Here is a 24,434-nt window from a genome sequence, read left to right as displayed (position 1 = left end):
TGTTTCAATGATGCATGCATCCTAAGAGTCCAGAAGCCACACCAAAGCCATGCTCCAGTCTGGAGCGTGGCTTTGGTGCGACTTCTGGACTCTTAGGATGCATGCATCATTGAAACACCATACCTCCACTGTGACTCGAAGCAGCTTTATTTTGGCTGTCTGTAACAGGCCCATATCTCTTTTCCAAATTTTCATCAATCATGTATCAGTCAAACGCAATACCAACAAAATGAAAGGAGATTTCCTTTAAACTATATAGAGTCTTCTTTCTTCTTTTTATTTGCCTCTAGTTTCATCTCTTTCTTTATATAAGGAATCAGATGATAAAATTCAAATTAAGGAAATGAAGTAATCAAGTTATAACATTATTTAAACTTCAATGGATATAAGGATATCTGAAGATACAGGAAGATTTATGTTGTAGTTGTTGTTTGTTGTATGGGAAATGGAAGGATGCAAGTAGAATGGGAGATACGAAAGAATATAAGTGTTAAGTGTTTTCATATTTTATATATTTGTATGTATATGTTACGTGTTTGTATTGTAAATGTTTTTTTATGAAATAAACTAATTAAAAAAATAATAATTCAGAGATATATCTGTGGTAGTCAGGAAAATCAGTGTAGGCTCATGCTACCAGCTTCTTTCTTCTAATCATTATGGCACCAAAAACTGTTATTAAGGTACAACATTCAGTTTGAAAATATCTCTTTAGAGTAGTAATTGGGAAACCTTTCTGCAAATATCTAACTACAGCTCCATGTTTGGCCACAAGATAGAGCTAACTACATAATCGTGAATAAGTTGCACTGAATAAGAACTGACAATTTGCCAAGTGTTTGAAATTTAAATTTTTAAAAGTTGACTAACACCATATGACATTCTATAATGTAGTCAAGTACAAATATATTGACTATTTTCTGTCATTAACAGTTAGCACAACTTCTTACCTGTACCTTCCGTAAGATGTAGGTATAACTAAGGCCTCAAACAGATGGCCCAAAAGGTCTCTGCCAGGACTGCGCCATCGCCTTTTGCACCAGGACCGCAGCAACTGCACACGCCCAGTCATGAACAGGGCCATTGCCATGGTCCTGAACTAAGCCACCAAAAAGGAGCTGATTTTTTCTGCTCCTTTTGGCCTGGATCTTCTGGGTTGGGGCGGGCTTGATCTGGCTTCTGGCCACGTTCTGGGCATCCATCACATAAACACCACACCATCAACGTGGCCTGATGGCAGCCCTTTTGACTCATCTGTTTGAGGCCTAAGATACAGACTTCTAAGACTACATAATGACACACTGCCAACCTAGGATGGAAAACCTAAAATAAACCCTCTATCTTCATTGGAGTTTATACCACAAAGTTCTTAACTTTACAGAATCTGAACATTTATATAATTTTTAAAAAAAACTTATGACCCAATATACCATACTGTCTTCCATGCTTTACACTTGTTTAGAAGAACAACACACCTACTGAAATAGATATAATAATAATAATAATAATAATAATAATAATAATAATAATAATATAGGATTTATTTATATGCCGCCCAATCACTGGGAATCCGGGTGGCTTACAACAGAGGGGATAATAGACGGTTCCCTGTCCTCAGGCTTACAATCTAAAAAGACACGACACAAAAGGAGAAGGGAATGGTGGGGGGGAGGGGATCAGGTCCAGCCTTCCTCTCTCCTTCTGAGGCCTGGACCAAGGTGGATGGACTGGAGGGAGGGCTTCTTCAGGCAAGCCCTGATGGAGCTGGGCCTGCCTGGTCAACTCCCTTGCGGGCCGAAAGATAACAGTTATGGAGGGAAGAGTCTCTTTCTTCAGGCTAGCCCTGATGGAACTGGGCCTGCCTGGTCAACTTTTATACCAAAAAGGCAACTGAATCACTTTTAAAATCTATTGTTATCAACTGCAGATACATATTATCTAGACCCATATCAGGAGATACTTACATCTTCTCATTATAAATGGTTTCTTATTGTGCAGGAGATGTTAATATGGCTACTTGTCTTATAAAAAGGATCCTTAAAAGGTGTCACTATGTGTCTTCCCTCCATCATCAATGTGACCCACAAAGAGCATGCTTTGTTAGTACCTGTCAACTGGCCAGTACTTCTAGGAGCACCTGTCAATGAGTCAATATTTCTAGAGCAAAAAGGCAAGTCTAGAGAACAAGTATGACAAAACTTATATTACAAACTTATATTAAAAAATATGGCAATTGTTCACACTTTTAGCAAAGGCAAAGTGATTACCAACTGAGATATATATGCTAAATATTGCCTTAAGTACCAGAGAAAACTAAAATCCTAACTGAACAAAATATATCTTCATTGCTGAGAAAGGTACTGGAGCTGGTATATGGTAGGAACTGACATGCATGTATACTGGAATGAATGGCAGAGGCTTAAGACAGATTGAATACTAATAGCCAGGAATACTGAGGTATTAATTCTTTCCACCTGAACATCTTATGTTTCTGTCCTAATTTATAAGTGCTGCATTAGATGCTCAAACAATAGTGATAATCTGTGGATGACAACAGAATTCTCTGGCTAGGAACTGGAAAAAAATGATCATAGGTTAACCATAAGCTTGATATATTAGTTAATTATAGCAGTTATGAATGTGAATAACGCTTATATTAGCATAAAAAATAAGACCTTTTCTAGATCAAGCAAAGGGTTTGTCTAGTCCAGAATTCTGATCACATATTGGTTAATCATATCCTTACACAGGATATGAGAGTCATAACACTCTCATATTCATGTTCCCAAGCAATCTGTACACAACAGCATACTATTTCTAATACTGAGATAACATACCTTTCATTATCCTCCACAAATAACCCCTGTTTCAAATCATTACTATATCTTGTGGAAATGAATTCTATCGTTGGTGTTATGGATGAAAGTACTTTCTTTTCTTTCTCTTGAATATTCCCATCATGCAGCTTCATTACTAGTAACATAAAAGAAAGCTCCCGCTCTATTTTATCCATACCAAGCATAATTTTATATACTGCTTTTATGTCCCCTCTTACCTTTTTTATTGACAAAGAAATTCAGACATTACCTTTTCCTACTATGGAAGCTACTCCAGCCCATTAATTATTTCCAGTGGATGTTTCAGCACCTTTTCTACATCTACACATTTTCTTTCAAGTTATGCTCTTCAGAAAGGTACACACTATCCATGAAATTTGGAAATTTGTTGCTTTCTTTATCAACTAAAATCCAGGTAAAAGAATAGGATACCATCTTTATTTGTTTCACTAATCCTCAGCACACTTTCAATAATGATTACACCTCCAGCATGTCCCCTCACCACTAGCCTTTCCCCCCTCTACACCAACATTTTTCCTATATTCATATTTTGATTCCAGTATCCAGATAATTTTGATTTCAATTTCTTCCCTTTCTGCCTCTCTAACTGGAGCAAAACTTGGATTATACTGATGGGTTTTCCCTTAAGGTTTATTGATATGATTCCATCAGACTTTGCATTATATCCCTTGTTTGCTTTTGCTACATCTCTCCTTATTATTAATGTCATTCCACTTCTTAGATTCCAATTTCCTGACTAAAATACTGTGTAACTATCTGACTCAAAATGTCCCATTCCTATCTACTTTAGCTCATTCACCCAAATACTGCAACAATTATACTTTCCATTTCTTCTCTCACAATGTCTAGCTTCACATAATTCATATTTCTCACATTCCATGTTCCTATTATATGACTTGTGAAGTTTCAGCTTTTCCTTTCACCTCTGAGCATGCCGACAGCTAAATGTCCTTTTGGGTTGTGTCATTAGCTACAGAGCTACTCGTACTGCTCTTCCCTAGTTCGCTATGTGCCTTCCTACCTGGGAGTTTCATCTTCTGGCATTATCTCTTGTTTTATTTTGGATTAACTAATCATAGAGTTTCCATTGTAAAAGACATACAAAAGTGATTTATTGGTGCTTTCTTCCTTAAAGAAAGGAACTCTAACAATGTTAAGAATAAGAAGACAGGGAATGCCCATGTTCCCTTTTTGTTGACATCATTAGGGTTCCTTCCTTTAAGATGTCTGCTAGTATGTAAGTTGCTCAGCCATAGGTAGAAGGGAGTACATTTATGTAGGGTCAGGACTAAGAAAACTCAAGGCAGGAAGGAGAAAATGAGCAGAAGGATGGATGCAATAAGCTTTGGAAACATGGAGTTAATTAAAAACCAGCAGGGCAGAACTGAGGAATTATTTCCCTTTGCAAGTATGCAACAGACTGTCTTATCAAAGAGAAGTGGTGAACTAGAAATAATAACAAAATTAAGTAGCCTCCACATTTTATACAAAAATGATGAACATTAAAGAAATCCATATATATATATTCTAGTTACTTTCTCAGTAAAGTGGCCAGAATAGATTCTCCAAAACTCAACCTCCTATTAACTTAACCAAATCATTGATTAACAATTTTATTTAAGAAGGAACCAAGTAGAACTAGCTTTAAAGCTTGACATCACAAAGCTTTTTCCTACCACAATCTTGCATTTAATTAGAATTAACCAATCCTTAGTCATCTCTGTTTTTTGCAGAAATGTCTCTGAATTCAACTGAACTCCAATTTCCAATTGTGTTTCCTGAAAAAACAAAAAGCAACTAAGAAATGTACTGGCTGACACTTGTACTCATCTTCATGAGCACAGCTGAACTCTGAGAGGTACAGTAGTACCAAATACTTGGGAACATGCCTATAATATTCTGCATTAGATAACAAATGACCCTTATGATACTTAAAGAGGAGAAAGACATGCATAAGCAGTGCTTATTTCTTATCTAAAGAATCTGGATAAAGAAATTTGGGCAGATGTTTAACATATATGGTAGACTCTCTGAAACAGTTCTATACAAATAAGAGCACATATCCTAAGAAAAATGTGTGAATGCTGATATAGTATGAAAAAATCCAGAAATAATGGACTAGGTCTAAAACATTTCTGTGTGAACAAAGCTGATTTTGCTTCTTCAAATCTCATTATAAAAACAGTTAAAATTCTGTTCAACATAGGTTGGCAATATCCAAAATAAAGAGCTTTCATGAAAACACATTTGGAGTGAGAATGTGCTCCGCTATTCCTAAAGAAACCAAATGCTAATTGGAAGCAAAAATAATTATGTCACACTCAAGTCTACCTGCAACATATACTATAAGATTCATCTGACAAAATACCATTTATGAATTAACTCACAAAATCTGCTTCGAGTTTTTCCATTTCTTGCTTGTAGCTCCTCATTCTACTGCTGTACATGCCTCGGCTTTGTGGAGGAATTTCTCGAACTTCAAGCTCCATTTGCTCCAACTAATATTTAAAAAATATGAAGGGGAGTGGGAGAAAAAAGATGACACACGCTGATTTGATGTGCATGAAGTAAGTTATGTCTGAAGGATTTTTTTCAACATAAGTCCAATGAGATAAATAAATAAGTACTGTAATTTAATAATAGCTCATAAAAAATTCCTACACCATCTTTGGGACACATTTATTTTGATATGAGTTTTCATGGAATTGTCAAATGAATGAAGTCTTAGCTTCAGCTGGCAGATCTACGTACGTGTGTGTGTGTGTCTCCACACGCACACATGCTTTCAAACCACTTGTTTAATTATGGCAACTCCATGAAATTTCATAAGGTTTTCTTAGGGCAGGAATACTGACAGATGTTTTTGCCATTTTCTTCCCCTGAAATACAGTCTATAGCACTTGGTATTTGTTGGTGATCTCCCATCCAAGTACCAACCAGGATTGATCTTGCTTAGCTTCCAAGATCAGATGAGATCTGGTGCCTTTAGGCTATTTGTAAAAAAAATTAGAAATGGGATTATCTGTGAAATACCTGCCCATACCTGAAACACATGCTCAGAACAGATTGACTCAATCATAGCATTAGTCACTGTTGTAGCATTCATTATGAGTTTCCTGCCTGCCTTCATTATGAGTTTCAGAATAATCAATGTTCTAGATTATATTTGTAATAATCATAGCAACTAAATATTATGGTATTGACATCTAAAGAAAAAAATGCCAATAGGACCGGCAAGTTTTTCTTAGGATTTTATAAGACAATGACAATTCTCTTGATATGAAATACATCCATTCCATAGCCTAAAACCTATCAATAGAATTTTTCCTCCCCCTGCCCCTTAAACCCTTCTCTATGAGTGGCATTTCCTATTCTTTAGAGAAATTTGGAAAAGTGTGTCCCTCCATCTGCTGAACTGCATCATCCCTTGTCATTAGCCATTCTTGCTAAAGCTGATGAGGTACAGTCTTACAACTTACGTAAGGCCACACATTCCCTACTCCTGATCTAGAGGAAGTGGGCTACTCTACTACATAAGAAAGATCAAACCTAGAATCAGGTCATTTATGAAACTTTTAATGCTAAGTTCCTTACTAACACACAGTGCAGTGTGGAAAGGAAGTGATTACCTACTAGTCATGTTCCTAAAACAGATTGCTATCAAGGAGAATTAAGCACACATCTAGCCACAACTATCTTTCTGTGTATTAGCTAAGAACTGCATGCTTAACTAATTTTTTTTTAAAAAAAAAGCTTTCAGACTTACATGGTTTCAAGTGCTTTCTAAGAGCCTGCACACATGGGTCAGAAGGCCCATGTTCCCCCTGGCCTGGTGTCAACCTGTCCAGATGATGCAGGATGTTAGCCCCAGGCTAAGATCAACCCATCTGGATGCAATCCAGTAGTCCTGGACTGATCCCAGCCTAAAGTGGCCTTAATCCAATCCAAAAAGACTGATTGTTTACAGCAGAGTTTCCAGTAAACTCTGCAGCAACAGCCAGCAGACCAGACAGCCCCTTACCTGCCACCATCACAGTATCTTCTGTGAAGGCCCCTGCTGTGGCCTCTGATGTTGGAAGGGACACATGGCCACGTAGGTGTAACCAGGCAGCCCATTTTTTTCCCTTACAGGCCTTCAGATGGGGGCCTTCAGAGAACACCTGGCAATGGCAACAGGTAATAGATACATAGCAGCAGTGAGGCCAGGGTGCAGTGGTGACTGGGCAAGTGTATAAACTCCTGCCCATCATCACACCAGCCCAGGGATTGGCCTGAGTCAGAACCAAAACCCATCTGCTCAGGCCCTAATGATGATCCTAAAGTGAACCTATCACAGGGCAATTTCAGCAACACTTTTTCAAGGTGGGTTTACATGTTCACTTGATCCTGTCCAGCAGGGACCAAGTGGATGTAGTGATGTCATCAGAGGCAGTAATGAAAAGATGTGGTGAAGATTACCATATATACTCGTTTAAGCAGAAAAGTTTATACCAGCATAAAAAATCTGGGTCAATTTATATACAAGTCAATGTGTCATACTTCAGTCCAACAAGTTATTTTTTCTTGGCTTTTGTAATGCCTGCTCGAAAAAACTGTGGTGATGGTGGTGGCGGCGGCAGCTTTTTGACCTTCCCTGCTATGGCATGATGAGAGCAAATGGAATGGGTACTGCTTCCAGGATCTCTCAACATGGACTAAGCATACAGACTCAAAAGTGGGAAAGCCAAGAAGCCTTCTTAGTAACCTAACAAAAGCTCTTTACTACGGCTCAAGTGGAGCACTGAGCTGACATGGGCACCCTTTGCATCTTCAAGCCCCCTCTCCACTCCTCCCCACCTTTGGAAGGTGAGGAAGTCATGAAGCCTTCTTGGCAACTTGGCAAAAATTCTTCATAGTACTATGGCTGGGGAGTTCCCACTGTAGTTCTTCCCAGCCCCACCTTTAAAAAGCACTAACCATTTTTACTGTCTCCCACAGCCTTTCCCAATGCCTAGGAGAAAAAATGGCAGTGACAGTGGCAGAGTGTTTCCCTGGCACAGCAGAGAAGTGACTACAGGCCACTGCAGCACAGAAGTGCCAAAAAACTGCCATGGATCCAAGGAATCCTGTGATATCCCCAAAGTTTTCCCCTCAATTTAGCCATGGATCATATCAAAATCCATAATTTTGGCCCCAAAAACCTGACCTTAACATGTGGTCAATGTATATAAGAGTATATGCAGTAATGTTTTTTTTATTAGAGAATATTTACATATACAGGGTTTAACATAGAAACAGTAAATAACACAGTAACACTGTAACATTGGATACAAAGAATTCACTTGCAATTGCAATTGGAAATACAAATAACATATTATATAATTTGTAGATACAAAGAAAATTTCATTCCCAGGATAGATTAATTCCTTAAGACATATTTTGAAAGATACATTTAGATTTAGATCACAAATAGGTGATCATTAGTATATTTAAACAGTTGTATATACAGAATATAGATAGATTCTCCTATTTAAAGAAAAGAACCTATTTCTAAGGAAAAGGAAAAATAAACTATTTCCAAGGGAAAGGAAAAAAAACTTTTTCTAACTACACTTGATCTTAGCCAAGAGGCTGAGAAGTGATGCAGTGAAGACATTTGAGAACACTCAGGAACAAAGAAGAATGCAAATAAACAGTGCTAGAATCATTTCAATTACTTTTCATAGGAAGTATTCTTATAATACTACATAATCCATGAAACAAATCAAGAAGTATGGCATATACCCAGGAGCATGAAACAAGAAAAATTATATCGAAGTCAAAATGTAGGAATCCCCTTGACATTACTGAACACTCTTGTAATGAAATGGGCTCCCCACAGTCCCTAGCCCATTTAATCATAGTCTTTTTTTTAACCACTTCCGATTCCATATCTATTTTTAGCAATTCCTTATATATTTTCGATATAATCTTGTTGTTTTCTCCCATTAGTATTTCCCTAATTCAGATCCTGTTTCATCTGTGTCAAAACCATATAACTTTTGAGTCCATCTTGAATCTTTCCATCACCTGTCTGTATACATACCAATAATATCTATAACCCATCTTTGCCCATTCATCTGGAGATAACATTTTATATGATCCTTCTGAATTTTTCACTAAAATATCTTTATATGTGGCCCACCTATCTTGGATAATTTCTTCTCTCTGAAAAAAAGCTTCATTTGTAGAGACCCACAATGGAATCTTTCTACTGATGTATAATTTGTATTTTTGCCAGATCCTAAAAAGGAATCTTCTAATATAATGATGAAGGAAGACTTTGTTTGCTTTAACTTTTTTATAAAACATATAGGCATGCCAGCCAAAATACTTATCTGATCCTTCGAATTGTAATAATCTATGATTTTTTAAGGTCATCCATTCCCCTATCCAGGAGAGGCAGGCTGCATGATAGTACAATTTAAGACTCAAATCTATGAATCATCAAATCTGCAAAAGTCAAAGCCATTAATGTGGAGGGCCGACTATATTTTGTTATTGCCATTTGTAGATTGCTTCATAATACCATTTATCCTGGGACTTCCTGCAAATAAACAGAACAGTTGTTTTCCTCAGGTGTTATGTTAATTTCCTAATTTTTGGAGTTCCTAACAAAGTTTTTGATTTTGTGTTGTTTTCATTTGCAAACAAGCATGTTATGTATCTCTAGGGCACAGAAATTCTACTAGCACCTTCCTCCCCTCCCCCAATAAAACAAGGTTTGATAGCTACTCAAAACTTCATATGCACCATATGTGCACATGTGTTTTCTGGCTCTGGCCCTTTAAGTATTGGATGTTATCCCTCATTCTACATCTATAAACACTTCTGTTGATGTGGGGCAGTTAACCCCTGAAATACAGTGGAAATCCCATGGGGTCAGAAAACAACCCAGAAGCCAATACAGTGGGCCCTTGGTGTACACGGGGGATCCATTCTGGACCCCCCCCCCCGCGTATACCAAAATCTACGTATGCTCAAGTCCCACTTGTTGCCAATGGCGCACGCGTGGACGCGCGCCACCATTGGGGACAAAAGTCCCTGGTCTGCCCTCCTCTCCTCCCTTCCCTCCCTCGCTTCCCTCCCTCCCTCCCTCTTACTTACCTTTTGGTGCCACCGCTGAAGGAAAAGCCGGGTGGCAGCGGCAGCGGCAGAGGCCAAGCCTCAGCCTCCTCGCCGCCGCCATGGAAGGGCCCGATGGTGGTGCTGGAGGCCTCTTGGCCCCCAACAGCACCTCCACTAGGCCTTTACCGCAGCGGCGGCAAGGAGGTGCGGAGCGCAGCAGTGCCAGAGGCCTTCAAGGCCTCCCGCACCGTCACCCAGTGTTCTCGCTGCCACTGCCACAGAAGGGCCTGGTGTCAGTGCTGGGGGCCTCTTGTCCTCCAACACCGGTATCCGGCCCTTCCGCAGAGGCTTCAAGGAGGCCGGCTGCTGGTGCTGGAGGCTTTGAAGGCCTCCGGCGCGGTGGCTTTACCTCCTCACCGCCGCTGCAGGAAAGGCCCTGTGGCGGTGCTGTTGGGGGCCAAGAGGCCTCTAGCACCGCCATCGGGCCCTTCCACGACGGCGGTGAGGAGGCTGAGGCTTGGCCTCTGCCGCCGCCACCACCACCTGGCTTTTCCTGTGGCAGCAGCACCAAAAGGTAAGTAAGAGGGAGGGAAGGAAGGGAGGAGAGGAGAGGAGGGCAGACCAGGGACTTTTGTCCAAAAGCCACGCCAAAGCCACAATCCAGTCCTAAAGACTGGAGCACAGCTTTGATGCAGCTTCCGGACTCTTAGAACACATGCATCATTTAAACAGCATACCTCCAAAGTGGCCCAAAGCAGCTTTATTTTGGCCTGTCTGTATGGGGCCACAGTTTCTTCATATTCTGAGCTTATCCACAGAGTTTATGCTCTATACATTTGCCATGTATTTTACATGAGTCTGATGTATACTGACTCAAGGCATACTTGGACTTAGAATCATAGACCACAGAGACCACAAGAGCCATCCCGTCTAACTACCTGCGAATAGATTACATTACACTTGTGCTAGCCCAAATGAATAACATGCCATTTATACAGCAATTCACTAGCAAGGTAGCTGCCCAGATTTAGCATTACAACCTGCTACAGCTTTACTCTTGCACTAGTATGACATTTACCTCTTTCAGGCAATGAACAGTTATGTCAACAAAAGCTGTCTAAGGTGGTATTCTTAAACATACCGTCCTGCAAAGTCATCACTGTAAATCATCTTTCCTTTGCTTCAAACCTTTCCATATGTCTATCACTTTGTTCCTAGGCTTCTTTTTCATACTGCTTTCTTCATACATCTTCTTTCAGCTGCTCTAATTGCAAACTCTCTAGCAGTTTGATTACAGTGAAAATGCCTGTGAAAATATAGTAAAGGGTGAAAGAATGAGGAATAAAGGTGCACTTACTGCATATGTGTTTTATTATTACAGCCCTCAGTTATAAATTTCAGTTCATAGGTGAATACTGTGGCTGTTCATAAGTGAATAGTGTGGCAGTTCATAGGTGAATAGTGTGGAAATTTAAAGAGGAGCATGGCTCAGTGCCAGAGTGTATGACTCACAAGCAAAACCTCCCAGAGTAATATGATGACTGATAGGGGTTAAGAATCAACTCATTAAAAGTTTAAAAATTTTTAAAAATCATAGTTTTAAGGTTATCATGAATCACAAAAAGATGAACAAATAAATCTAAAAACAAATCAAGCCTGAGTTTTCACTATAATCCAAATGAGTAAACTGAGACTGTTATGCTTTGTATGTATTATGAGTTGACATGATTCACTGGGTAAGACAATAATGTGTGATAAATTTAAAGGCAACTGCCCTGATTTTGCACAACTTGAACAAGGCTGTTAATAACACGGTCTCTTGGAAGTCTCTTATTCACAGGAATGCTGTAAGTCAAAGCCGATTTGATGGAACTTAACAAATATGATAGATGAGAAAGACATTTTAGAGATGCTAGGGAGTTACAGGTAGATGTGAAGCTAGTTCACTATCAAGGAAAGTAATGGGTCACCAGCTGCCAGTAGTATAAAAGAGTTGTTTAAAATCCCAAATACGTTTTTAATTTAACAGATAGCCTGTATGGGAACTCATTTCGGAGTCACATAGCACGAACGTGAACTTTGTTTCTCTAACATGTTTAGTTATGTAGAAAAATCAAGTGGATAAGCTTTGTCACAGCAGAGTTTTGTACTGTTTTGTCCATTCAACAGTACTGCAGTAAAAAAATGAGACAGTCAGCCCTCCTTATCCACAGATTTTTTTATCCACAGATTCAAGCATCCACGGCTTGAAAATATTTTTTTAAAGTATAAATTCAAAATAGAATACCTTGATTTTCCATTTTATATAAGGGACACCATTTTGCTATGCCATTGTATTTAATGGAACTTGAGCATCCACCAATTTTGTTATCCACAGAGGGTCCTGGAACCAAACCTCAGTGGATAACAAGGACCCACTGTACACTTACCCATAAATCAGACACTTACGATAAGGAAACTAATCTGAAAATATGAAAAAACTGAAGTAACGAAAGACTGCTTTGCAACATCAGTAATTATAGCCAATCCTAGTTGCCTCATCTTTATTGTTTGTTGTTATTATGTTCCTTCAAGTCAATTTATAGTGAACCTATTAGAGGGTTTTCTTGGCAAGATTTATTCAGAGATTTACCTTTGCCTTCTTCTGAGGCTGAGATTGATTTGCCCAATGTCATTCTGTGGGCTTCCATGGCTGAGTAGGGATTCAAATCTTGATCTCCCAGTATCCTGCCCCAACACTACAGCACACAACCTCTATTATACATGTGGTTTAAAAAGTATCTTTGACATGCACTCACTTAACCTTTTCAAGTAAAATGGACTTGATCAAAATGGACTGGCATTGTCAGCATCTGCCAGCCCTTTTTAAACATGTATAATAGAGGTTGTATGCTGTGTAACTTGGAACAGAGGGCTGTTCCAGACTGCAGTTCTCATCACCCCTAAAGATGGTGAGGGATCCACAAATTGTATTCTATATCCTAGGCTATGTGAAAAATTATTCAGTCCTGAGATATATGAATACAACAGAGCATTTTTGAAAACACATCAGTCATTTTTTTCTTGTAAATATTTTGCAACTGTCGGTCTAGTAGCAGTATAATTTCTTAAGCATCCTTGCAAACTTATTTGAAACCCTCTTCCCTTCCTGCTTCACTGTTCATCAACTGGAATAAAAATGCTTAGAGGCAGGAAGTACACTGCAAGTCAGCAGTTAGATGACATAGCTCAGTAGTGGCAAACCTATGGCACGCGTGCCAGAGGTGGCACTCAGAGTCCTCTCTGTAGGCACACATGATGTTGCCCCAGCACAGAGTTCGTTACTAGAAAGCTAGAGGAACGAGGCACTTTGCAATAAAAAAGTGGGTTTTGGATTGCAGTTTGGGCACTCGGTCTCTAAAAGATTCGCCATCACTGACATAGCTATTATTGCTCTAGGGTAGTGTAGGGGATTAGTAATTCCTTCTCCACACACGCATGCCAGAAATCATTCCCATATGTGTGCTCACTGGTCACAACACCTTTTTTTCTTTCAAAGGACCAGCAGCCAATGGTTTACAGAACAATGCTACTCCAGGGACCACCACTGCTCTAGGGTACTTGATAGTGTCAAAGAGGTCCGCTATTTGCTGCATACTGTCTTATATGGGAGACACTGGTATCCCAGCAAGCAACTGTTAATATGAGATATGGTATGAAGACATGGACATCTGTCGTGGGTGCTTTGATTGTGAGTTCCTGCACTGGATGGCCCTTGTGGTCTTTTCCAACTTTATGATTCTATGAAATCTTGTCAAGAAAACCCCATGATAGGTACACTTTAGGATCGCGATAAGTTGGAAACTTGAAGCACAAAGCATCAACAGCAAGACCCCACACATACTAAATATGAAAAGAAGACCTAGGAGGAGAATGGACATTAATAAAAAAATATGCATGTATAATTATTGACCCTCATGTCTACCATTCTTCCAGAAATAGCAAATGATCTAAAGCAACTAAAATGACAGAAAAGACAAGTGCTTAACAATCTGGCTGTATGCAATTGCAGCACAATGCTATAAATTAGTGGTTCTCAAATGGTTGGGAAGGATCCCCAGGGGGATACAAGAGTTGCTCAAGGAGAGTATGAGACGTGAAAGCCCTAATCCCTCCTTCTTCTCTCCCCAAACATTTTTATGTGTAAAATTTACACATGCATTAACTTAAATATTGAATTTACTTAAATAAAACTGTTCTAATTTGAACAATGATATTTTCTTATAAAATGTTAAAATATGAATATACATGAATGTGTGAATGAAAGTATGCATACTAAATAAACAAAATATTTTTATTCATATGCTACCCCAAGGGGGGCACGATGTCCACATGTATATGTAAAGGGGGGCAAGGGTAAAAAGTCTGAGAACCACTGCTTATAATTGTCTTTTCTGATCTTAGCCCCTGAAGCGTAATGCTGCCTAAGTCCACATCGAAATCCAACCCTGCCTATCTCATGTGTGTAAGAGGCACAGGCTTTGGGTGGCAATGTTTCAGGTTTGATTTTTAGTGCAGCCTGTTCTAGAGACCCTTTTAATGAGTTGTGTTTCTTAGCCAGTTTTGTTAAAATTGATTTTTATATGCAGGCCTTGACATTAATCACCAACATGTTAGGTAATTGCTTAAAGTCACTAATTGCATTAAGCACCTGTCTAGAAGCGTTAGCAGCAAGATCTGAAAACAACAGCATGAACGAAAAACGAAGTGTATTAAATGAAGATCATCATTAGGAAGGAAATGTTAAAACAGGATATTCTTTTTAATCTTAGAGAAAAGTCAGCCAATTTTGTTCATATTATGACACAAGGAGGAGGAAAAATAATGAGCTGTTAGCTTAACTTCTCCTCATTCTAACATTTAAAAACGGAGGACTATTTTGCAGACAGAAGTAGATGTGAGTGATTTGTTAGCACAAAGAGACAGTGTCATTTTTCTGTATTACATTAACGAGAGTTCTTTTTTCTTAAAGGGCTCTGGCTGAAGGAGAGCCTGTCCTATAACTATTTAGTTATCAATGCCTTTTGGAATGAATAATTTACCTTTATCACTTATGCGAGGTATGAAATTGTCATCCTTACATGTTGATCAAAGAAGCTAAAGAACAGATTAAATGATTTGTCAAAGGTCAGAGTATTTAATGTGGACTGCTTTAATGAATCCACAAGAGGAATATGATGGACAAACATTCCCTTGTGGAGCTCAACAACTGAAGGATACATCACTCGTTTTTCCTATTTAATAACTCTGACCCATTTTTCTATTTGAAAACATGGGAGATCATGTGAATTAGAGCCATAGCTCTCGTTCCTGTTCCAAACTGCACTGCTGTTGAATTGATTGTTGTTAATTTATTGCTCTCAGAGATAAGGTTCCCAGTTGCAATCAGACTTTAAACACTTCTCATGCCCTTTCAGTTTTACCCTTATACGCCTCTGCAATTCAGCAAGCATTAAGTCCAATTTATTCTGGGAAAGCTTTTAAAAAAATAATAGCCAATGACATCTCAAAAAGATAACAATAAAATAACTTTATAGATGAAGCTGAAAAGGAAGAGAAACCTCAGGTAAAGTCTGCTATGGTGGTTCGGGAGAAGTCTACTGTTTATTGTCATCTGCACAGTTGCCAAACCTGTAGTTTACAACATTATCTACACAATGATCAGGATTTCAGTTGTGTCAAACAGTTCACACAACAGACTGCAGCAACACCAGGATTTTGTTTGTTTGTTTGAGGGGTTTGTTTTGCAGGGGGGGGGGTTGCTTTTGGCCACACAGCAGTGAGTTATCTGGGACCTCATTACACAAATGGAAATTCCTTTATCCATGGCAAGCACTACATAAACAGAAAGCAACAGTGATCTAAGTTTACTATCCCAGATGGACTTTTCAATATGCTAGTGTTCAATTAGATCTCAGCCATGATTGTTTTGTTATTCCATTCAGGTTCAAAAAACAGGCATGAAGCAAAGGTCCAGACTTCCAAGAGCAGAATATAGCAGAGCTCTTTGATCACTGCATACAGTCTGTTTGCAAATATATCATGGGGTTTCATGGCAAGATTTGTTCAGAGGGTTACTGTCTTTAGAGAGAGTGTTACTTGCCCAAGGTCACCCTGTGGCTTTCCATGGCTGAGCTTCTGGTCTCCAGAGTACTAGTCCAATGCTCAAACCACTATACCAAGCTGGCTTGGTTTTACTGTCTGTTACCAATGAACATACAGATTACAGTTGGCCCTCCACATTTGCAGCTTTGACTTCTGCGGATTTGATTATTTGAGGTTTTGATTAATATTTTCTCTCTAGGACTCTCTAGGTCCCCCAACGCAATTCTGTCAGATGCTGACCATAGAATTGTGCAGGAGAACCTAGAAGTTTCTAGAGAAAACACTTCTCTAGGCATTTCTAGGTCCTCCAGCATGATTCTATGATCAACGTCAGGCAGATATTGACCACAGAGTTGCACTGGAGGACCTGCAAATTCCACGACAGGTATCCTCTTAAGTAAAAAGAATTTTTTTTTTTATTTGTGGGTTTTCCACATTCACAGGGGTCCTTAACCTCTAACCCCAGTGAATGTGGAGGGACAACTGTAGGGCTTGGCTATATTTCTTTACAATAGGGTTTGGGAACCACGTGGTCCTCCAAATATTGTTGGATTCAGTAATAAGCTAACTGCTTAGCTCTAGCCAAAAGAGCCAATGGTGAAGAAACCTGGCAACTGTAGTTCAGTAACAGTAATTTGAGCACTGGACTGACTCTGCAGACCAGGGTTCAACTCTAGCTTGGCCATGAAACCAAACTGGGTGACCTTGGGCAAGTCACATATTCTCAGCTTCAGGGGAAGGCAATGGTAATGGCATTCTCTTCCATTAGTGGTGCATGTGTGGGTGTGTTATATTACAAGCCATCCTAGAAATATTTTGTGGGGAAAGGAACTTTATAAATCCAAAAAAAATAATATACAGTACTGTACTGATTTGTTATAAGATCACTTCCATTATTCTAATAGGTGGATGTGGATGACTAAAAAAAATCACACATTGATAAGAAGTATCATGTACAGTGAAAAGTATCTGATGAGGCCTTTGGGGGTTCTTGCAGCTTGTCTAGCTGTAGTAAAATAGCTGGATGCATTCTAGTTTATCCCCCCACTCTCTAACGACATGGAACTGGGTATATTGGGTGGGAAAAGAAGTGCTGCTTACAAAGTGGTAGAATTCAAAGATATAGCCATGTTAGTCTGTAGAATCAGTATGTAGAGAGATCTGCGAAGTGATCATTTAAAACATCACAGTGAGCTATAGTATGTTCTAATAATAGGTTCCGGGGAGCAGGTACCTGCATAAGGTTCCTCACCACCCTGAACAGCTCAGCTGGATGAGAATTCACAGACACAATGCATGCAGAGAAGGAGGTTATATTTCCCAAGCAGCTACAATCAGTTGTTCTAGCTCAGCCTGTACAATGGGAAAGATAAATAATTCCTGAGATCTCACATATGTTCACTTGCAGGCCCTGAACATTCATTGTCTGTAATTTTTTTCCTATAACAGTGAATCTAAGGCCTTCCCAAGAATGTCAAAAGTAGTTGTGGGATGCAGGGATAAGACTTCCCATTCAGTAAACTTTGCCCATGATGATTTTTATTTAGCTTAGTCGATTTTAATGTGTAGTTTTTAATCTTACATTGTTTAATCTTGTTTTAAGGGGGGTATTATGTATATATGGATGTATTTTAACCTGTTGTACGCCACTTTGATTGCCTGGCAAAAAGCAGGATAGAAATAAAAAAAATATTATTATTTATTATTAGGGATATATTCCATCTCTTTCCCCTAGAAAGAGGGGGTTAGCATGTGGCAATTTCTCCAGTTGCTGTAACCAGCCAATCATGCTATACAGCTCACCTGTATCATTGTGTCATAACAACTGAAAGAATGAGTGCCTTTTGTCCTCTACCACAGACTTCAACCCAACTAAGAAAGATTAAAAAGGATGATGCAACCTATCATGTATGTGAGTTGTATGAAAGCAAAAGGAGAAAAAAATGCCTGAAAAAAATCTCCCCTTCTTTCTTCATTTCAATTGATGCTACTTTTCTTTTGTTTTTTTCTGCCTGAGAGATATAAAGATCCAGGAAGAAAAAGGAAAAGAAAAGAAGCATCAGTTGAATTGAAGAAAGAAAGGGAGATGTGCCCACTTCATGGACACTAAAATCCCCTGGTATGAATGCCAAAGCTTCCAGACTACCACCTCCAATTCAATTTTTTCAGGTATTTTTTCTCTTTTTGCTTTCATACCACTCACATACACGATAGGTTGCATCACCCCCCATCTCCAACCAGCCCAGAACCACCACCTTTCTAAACCACACAGGCCACAAATCAATCAGATGGCCACCTGGAATTGTCAGGTCATTTCTTGCCCAAAAATAATCACAAAAGCTTCCACATTACTCCCACACGTGATGGTTTGCATTATTTCTTTTCCAACTCCTCTTGAGAAATTGTCTAACAGGTTGCTATCATACTTATGTGGCCTAACCTGGTGCAGTATCAGAGAAACTTTCTCAACCTAGTGCTCTTCAGATGTTTTAGACTGCAACTCAGGCCAGAGATCATGATTCTTTTACATGCTGGTCCAAAATAAGAGATCCCATAACACTGTGAATAACTTGTCTAGCACTTTGCAGATAAAATACCCTGGGGTAGCTCTGACTTGAATGCTATAACAATTTTCAGATCTGGAGAATGTTACTTTGGCCTCTACTTGTCCATTAATAAAGGATTCTTTTCTGTTTGTACAGCCAAAAGATATGGAGAAGATTCTTGGAAAAGTAAGAGCAAAAAGGAAAGAGTTTGTTAGACCCCTTCCCTTCCTGGCATACTAAAAAAAGCTGGGGAGCTGTCTAAGTGGGTAGACGGAGTGGTGAACGTCTCTGGCTAAAACAAAGCAGAGTTTCACTGTGGCTAAAAGAAGCAAAGAGGCCCTTCTCTCTATCCCACCAATTCACAGGTATATCTGCTGGGAACATGGAAGGGGGCCTTCTCAGTAGCTACTCTCGGGCTGTGGACCTCCCTTCCTGGAGAGGTTGAACAGGCAACCTCCAGCCTTCAAGGGCTGACTGCTCAGGGAAAAGGCTTTACAGAATCTGCTATACTGCATGTTTTTCTTGCTTTCTTTTTAATGGTCATACTTTTATCAGCTTTTAATTTTATTGACAGTTTAATTATACTTTTTTAACTTTTCTACTATTCTACTATGGGGGATATATATATATTACTGTATGTCTTTTAACTTTTGTAAGATACCATACTTTAAGTTCCAGGAGAAGATATATATAGAAAGAGAGAGAGAGATCAGAGCTTCCACTGGCCTCCATCAGTACGTCCAACTGGCAAAATTTATGTGAATTGCTACCCTAAACATCTGGGGAGGATATCTAGGGGGCACAAAAAGAACATGCACTACAGAATGCAAAGAAAAATCTCTTATCTCAGTTTTTAGCAATCTATTCCCTTTATCTCTTCTCAATATCTCCACCATCCTATTTCTATTGTCTCTCCCATTTGGCCACTCTGTTTCAGGAGATTCCTTCACATTCTTCTTACCCAGAATAAAGCTAGGATATCAGCACTGCCTGTTGTTTAAACATGACTGATCTGCCAATGGTGACATATGCCTTAATTACATTCCATTTAGCCCAGTGGTTCTCAAATGTGGGGCAAGACTGCCGGGGCGCGGGGAGGACACAAAATTTGTTGAGACTTGTAGCCCTGATTCTCCATCCCTCCCTCTTCCTCTTTCCTCCAAAAACTTTTTCTGTCTTGGAAGTGAAAAGAAAGGGAAGAAAGAGGGCACTTGGAGACTCTGCTTGAGGAAGGAGGAGAAGGAGGAGCAGGAGAGCTATTTCCTTATAAAAATATTTGAGTATTACTATACATAAATATGTGAATGAAAATATGCACACTAAACAAACAAAATATTCTTACTCATGTATTATGAATGTTGAGCAGGGACCCCACAATGTCCACATGTAGATGTAATGGGGCTCACAAGGGTAAACCAATGATTTAGACTTCTTTAACATGATCTACAGGAAACTTCAGCAAGTCCAATATGCTGCATCTACAAAGTGGACAGAGCTAGTGACAGTGAACATATACTGTATATACTTGACTATAAGTCAACCTCATATGTAAGTCAAGAGCAGGTTTGGGGGCCAAAATTATGACTTTTGATATGACCCATGTATAAGTGAAGGATAAAACCTAGGGGCATGAAACAAAGGATGTAAAGAATGAAAAAAAGGAAAATGTACCAAAGAATGCTATTTTCCTGTCCAAGCATTCAAAAGCACTAGAAACAGCACCACAGTGCAGGGAATAGAGAGGGTTGGTGCTTCTTTGAGGTTCTCCTGGGATGGACTAGGCTCTTATCTTTTGCCACACTACTCAGAGCAGAAGATGGTTCCTATTTTGAGTTAAGGCACAGCACTTGCATTCACCTGTGGATAAGTTGGCCCAGTTTTTTTGGGTCAATTTTTTTACTCAAATTTCTAGACTTATACATGAGTATATACAGTAACTCCCTTATGTAAACAGCTTCACTTGCTACCAGCTCATTTCAATGGCGAGGACACCGGAGAATGTCTTCTCAATGGCTGCTTCCAGGCTGTGGAACATCCCTCTGTTCTCCTTCCACTAGCAGGCAAATGCCTTTTTATTCAAACAGGCATTTAATGACTAATTGATTGCAGGGAGTCCTTTTTATGAGGTGTGTGTTCTGTATTTTTAATTTTACTGTTAGAGTTTGAATTATTTTAGTTTTAAAATTTTAATGGTGTTCCAACATGAAAACTTGTTTAATTATATTTTAAGTTTTTTATTATCAGATGTTTAGCTTGTATCTTGTTTCAGTCTTATTGCAAGTTGACTTGGAACCCATGCCAGGAGAAAGGCAGCATATAAATAAACTAAAGTAATAATAAATCTCAAATATAGACAATGAACAGCCAAAATGGTCTCCCAGTTGATTATATGTAGTAGTATGTCTCCAGTTAATGCATTTCCATCTGTGAAGTTCAACAGCAACTGAGAAACCACAGCTTACCAGCTCTCTTGCTTCTTCCAGCTGCTTCTCCACATTTGAAACCATTTGCCTCTTTTCATCTAATAATGAAAGAATAGATCAAAGTCAATTTCTCCTGCCACAGATGTACTTAACCTTACTTTGGGAGAAGTGGAGTTTTCACAAGCAATTTAAAATTTGGTTTGTGTGTTGTATTGTTTCAAGTACATGGCAGAGGAAAATTTGTTTGTGGGTACATGTGCAGCATGTATGTGAGGGCCCTTATATGAGTGTTCATACTTTTGGAGCGTAGCCTTACACAGGTGCAAGATGGGCTTTTAAACCTGGACAGGAAAAAAAGGGAGAAACAAGCAAACAATAAAGCAAAGCAAGCTATTGCTCAGAAGTAATTGTGTTTCTTAGGTCCAAAACCTACTGCAAAAATAATCCAATTTGAGACAGCTTTAACTGCCCTGGGTCAGGAATTCTGGGTAATTTTGTGAGACATTTAACCTTATCTGTCAGAGAGCTCTGGTGCCACAATACACTACAATTCCCAGGATTCCCTAGCACTGAGCCAGGGCAGTTAAAGAAGTCTCAAACTGGATTATTTCTGCAGTGTGTTTTGGACCTTTTGCACACTAATTTGGGAGTAGGTCCAGCTGAGTTCAGCAGGATTTTCCATGCAGGCATGCATAAGATGAATGAGACTTTTGCTTTCATGTTGGCACACTCAACATTCAACTAAAACCTTCATTTCACATTTGAAGACGAATGTTCTTTCAAGTCATTCACACGGCAAAATGAATGAGTGGACTCCAAAACTGGGACTCAACCACCAAAACACTCTAAGGCCTGGGAGATGGGGAGCAGAGCTCCTGCCCTCTTGTCCTGCTTATGGGATTCTTGAAGGATTCTTTTCTTTGGCCACAGAACAGAGGTTTGGACAAGACTTATGTCTGATCCCTGGAAGTTTTTCTTAGGTGCTTAAAGGAGCCACCTGTAGAGAGGAGAAAGGAAGATCCTGTCAAAGCAGGTGGACTAAACATCAGTCAAAGAAACAGGGGTGCATCCACACTACATAAATAAAACAGTTTGGTTTTGCTATATTTTATTTATTTATTTATCTATTTATGGTATTTATACCCTGCCCTTCAGCCCTAAAGGCTATCAGAGCAGCTATAATTGCCATGACTCTGTCCTACAAAATCCTGGGATTTATAGTCTGGTGAGGGTTACTGTTATGTAAAGGTCTGGATGCTGGGAGACCAGAGTGCGAGTCCCAGTTCTGTCATGGAAACCCACTGAGTGACCTTGGGCAAGTCACACTCTCTCAGCTTCAGAGGATGGCAACGGCAAACCCCCTGAAAAAAAACTTGCCAAGAAAACCCTAGGATAGGTTTGCCTTACGGTCGCCATAAGTAGGAAATTATTTGAAGTTACACAACAATGAAGCACCTGAAACGCACTGTGTGGCCTTGGGCAAGTCACACTCTCTCAGCCTCAGGGGCAGGCAAAGGCAAACCTCCTCTGAACAAATCTTGCCAAGAAAGCCCTATGATAGTTTTGCCTTAGGTTCTCCGTAAGTCAGGAATGACACGAAGGCAAGCAACAATCACAACAGACTTGTTTAACTTAAGTTAGAGAACCAGCATGGAGTAGTAGTTTGTGTGTTGGACTACAACTTTGGAGATCAGGGTTTGAATCCCAGCTTTTGTTGGGTCAGAATCAAAGACTGATTGATTGAGTGTGGCTTGTCCATGGATACCCACTGGGGGACCTTGAGCAGGTCACACTCTCTCAGCCTCAGAGGACGGCAATGGCAAACACACTGTGGCTACTTCATGTTGCATTCTGGGAGTTGTAGTTTAGGGAGGGGCGTTTAGAATGTCCAGCCAGAGAGCTCTTAAGCCTCACTGAACTACAAACCCCAAAATGCAACAGGAGGCATCAGAGCAGCGTTGTAAGAGTGTAATGCAGGGGTAGGCAACCCTTTTGAGCCGGGGGCCGGGTTGCTGTCCCTCAGACAACTGGGGGGCCGAAGCCAAAAAACAAATAATTAAATAATTTTTAAAAAATTAAATAAATAAATAAACCGGGACAAATGTAGGACAAAATTTTCAAATGGAGGGCACTTTTTAAATAAAAATGGAGGACACGCGAAAAAATTTGCTGATTTTTTTTTAAAATGTTAAGATAAATGCATGTTTCTGAGGCTTCTATAGACAATTGCCCCACCATGCCCCTCGCGTGAGACGCCAAAGGCCCCAGCGGCAATCGGCGGCAGGACCGGGCTGGGGCCGGTCCCAAGGCCTTGCCGGGCCGCATCCGGCCCACGGGCCTCAGGTTGCCTACCCCTGGTGTAATGCAATAAGGCCCATGATGAAACATATATAGAAGTTGAGCCTTCATAGCACAGGTCTCCTTAGGTACAGATCCTCTAGCTATGCATTTCACTTTCTCTACCTAAGTGCAGAGCGTTACATTTCTCTGCGTTGAAATTCATGCTGTTAGCTTTAATCTATTAAGGTCATTCTGAACGTTGACCCTGTCTTCTGGGGTGTTAGCTGCTCCTCTCTCTTAACTTGGGTCCAAAACCACGCTGCAGAAATAACCCAGTTTGAGACCGCTTTAACGGCAGCCCTGGCTCAGTGCTAGGGAATCCTGGGAATTGTAGTTTGTTGTGGCTCTAGCGCTCTCTCTCTGAGAGAGAAGGCTCTAAGTGTCTCACAAACACTACGGCTCCTATCATTCCCTAGCACTGAGCCAGGGCTGCAGTTAAAGCGGTCTCGAAGTGGATGTTGGTTCGGGAGTTGGGAGCTCACTCACCCCCGAGCAGCTTGGGCACCTTCCCGATGCGGTTGGTGACCTCCGCGGTGAGGACCGAGAAGTCCTGCTCGTAGCCCTCGAAGTCGGAGGACATCCTGGCGCTGGAGGCGGAGGAGAAGGAAAGGCAAGAGAGCGGCTGAAGGAGCGGGGGAAGACAAAGGCCGACGCACAACCTTCTCCCCTCGCAGCCACAGGCGCCCAACTCAACTTCGCCGCCGCAGCTGCTGCTGTCACGGCTGGACTTCCGGGTTGCGCAACGCCGAAAACATTCCCCCTCGGAAACGCCACCCGCGACACAGGGTTCCGCTCTCCCTTTCAGAGATCGCTGTGGACTCCAGCTCCCAGAAGCCTCAGCCATGTCAGCCAACATTTGGGGATTCTGGGAGCTGAAGTCCAAAATCCCTCACAGAGCACAGTGTGGGGGCCACTGATCCAAACTATTATTACCAGTGCTGCTACTCCACTTTTACTGCTCTGGCTGCCTCCTCCTGTTGCATTCTGGGGCTTGTAGTCCAGTGAGACCTAAGAGCTCTCTGGCTGAGGATTGGAAA

General features: G+C 40.2%; 1 protein-coding gene across 12 annotated transcripts in view; it reads right to left on the bottom strand.

Annotated features, from left to right (window-relative positions):
* Window positions 1-24,114, bottom strand: part of LOC149318512 (vesicle transport through interaction with t-SNAREs homolog 1A) — a 300,751-nt gene extending 276,637 nt beyond the window's left edge. For 10 of the 12 annotated variants that reach the window (XR_016280048.1, XM_089509908.1, XM_089509910.1 and 7 more), the window contains exons 1-3: window positions 23,884-24,062; window positions 21,097-21,155; window positions 5,246-5,356 (exon numbers count right to left, since the gene is read on the bottom strand). Coding sequence is in view for 11 of the 12 variants with exons in the window: in XM_089509908.1 (XP_089366034.1) it covers window positions 5,246-5,356; window positions 21,097-21,155; window positions 23,884-23,977 (264 nt within the window). In the remaining variant the exon portion in view is untranslated. Of the gene's footprint in view, window positions 1-5,245; window positions 5,357-11,085; window positions 11,251-21,096; window positions 21,156-23,883 lie in introns of all 12 variants that reach the window. The other 2 variants (XM_089509914.1, XM_089509918.1) reach the window with 2 other exon arrangements.
* Window positions 24,115-24,434: the final 320 nt, after the last annotated feature.

The sequence above is a fragment of the Sceloporus occidentalis genome, unplaced genomic scaffold (assembly GCF_023333645.1).
Source record: "Sceloporus occidentalis isolate IW3139 unplaced genomic scaffold, rSceOcc1.0.p SCAF_2, whole genome shotgun sequence".
Classification (NCBI taxonomy): domain Eukaryota; kingdom Metazoa; phylum Chordata; class Lepidosauria; order Squamata; family Phrynosomatidae; genus Sceloporus; species Sceloporus occidentalis.
This window is presented reverse-complemented; position numbering and strand designations above follow the sequence as displayed.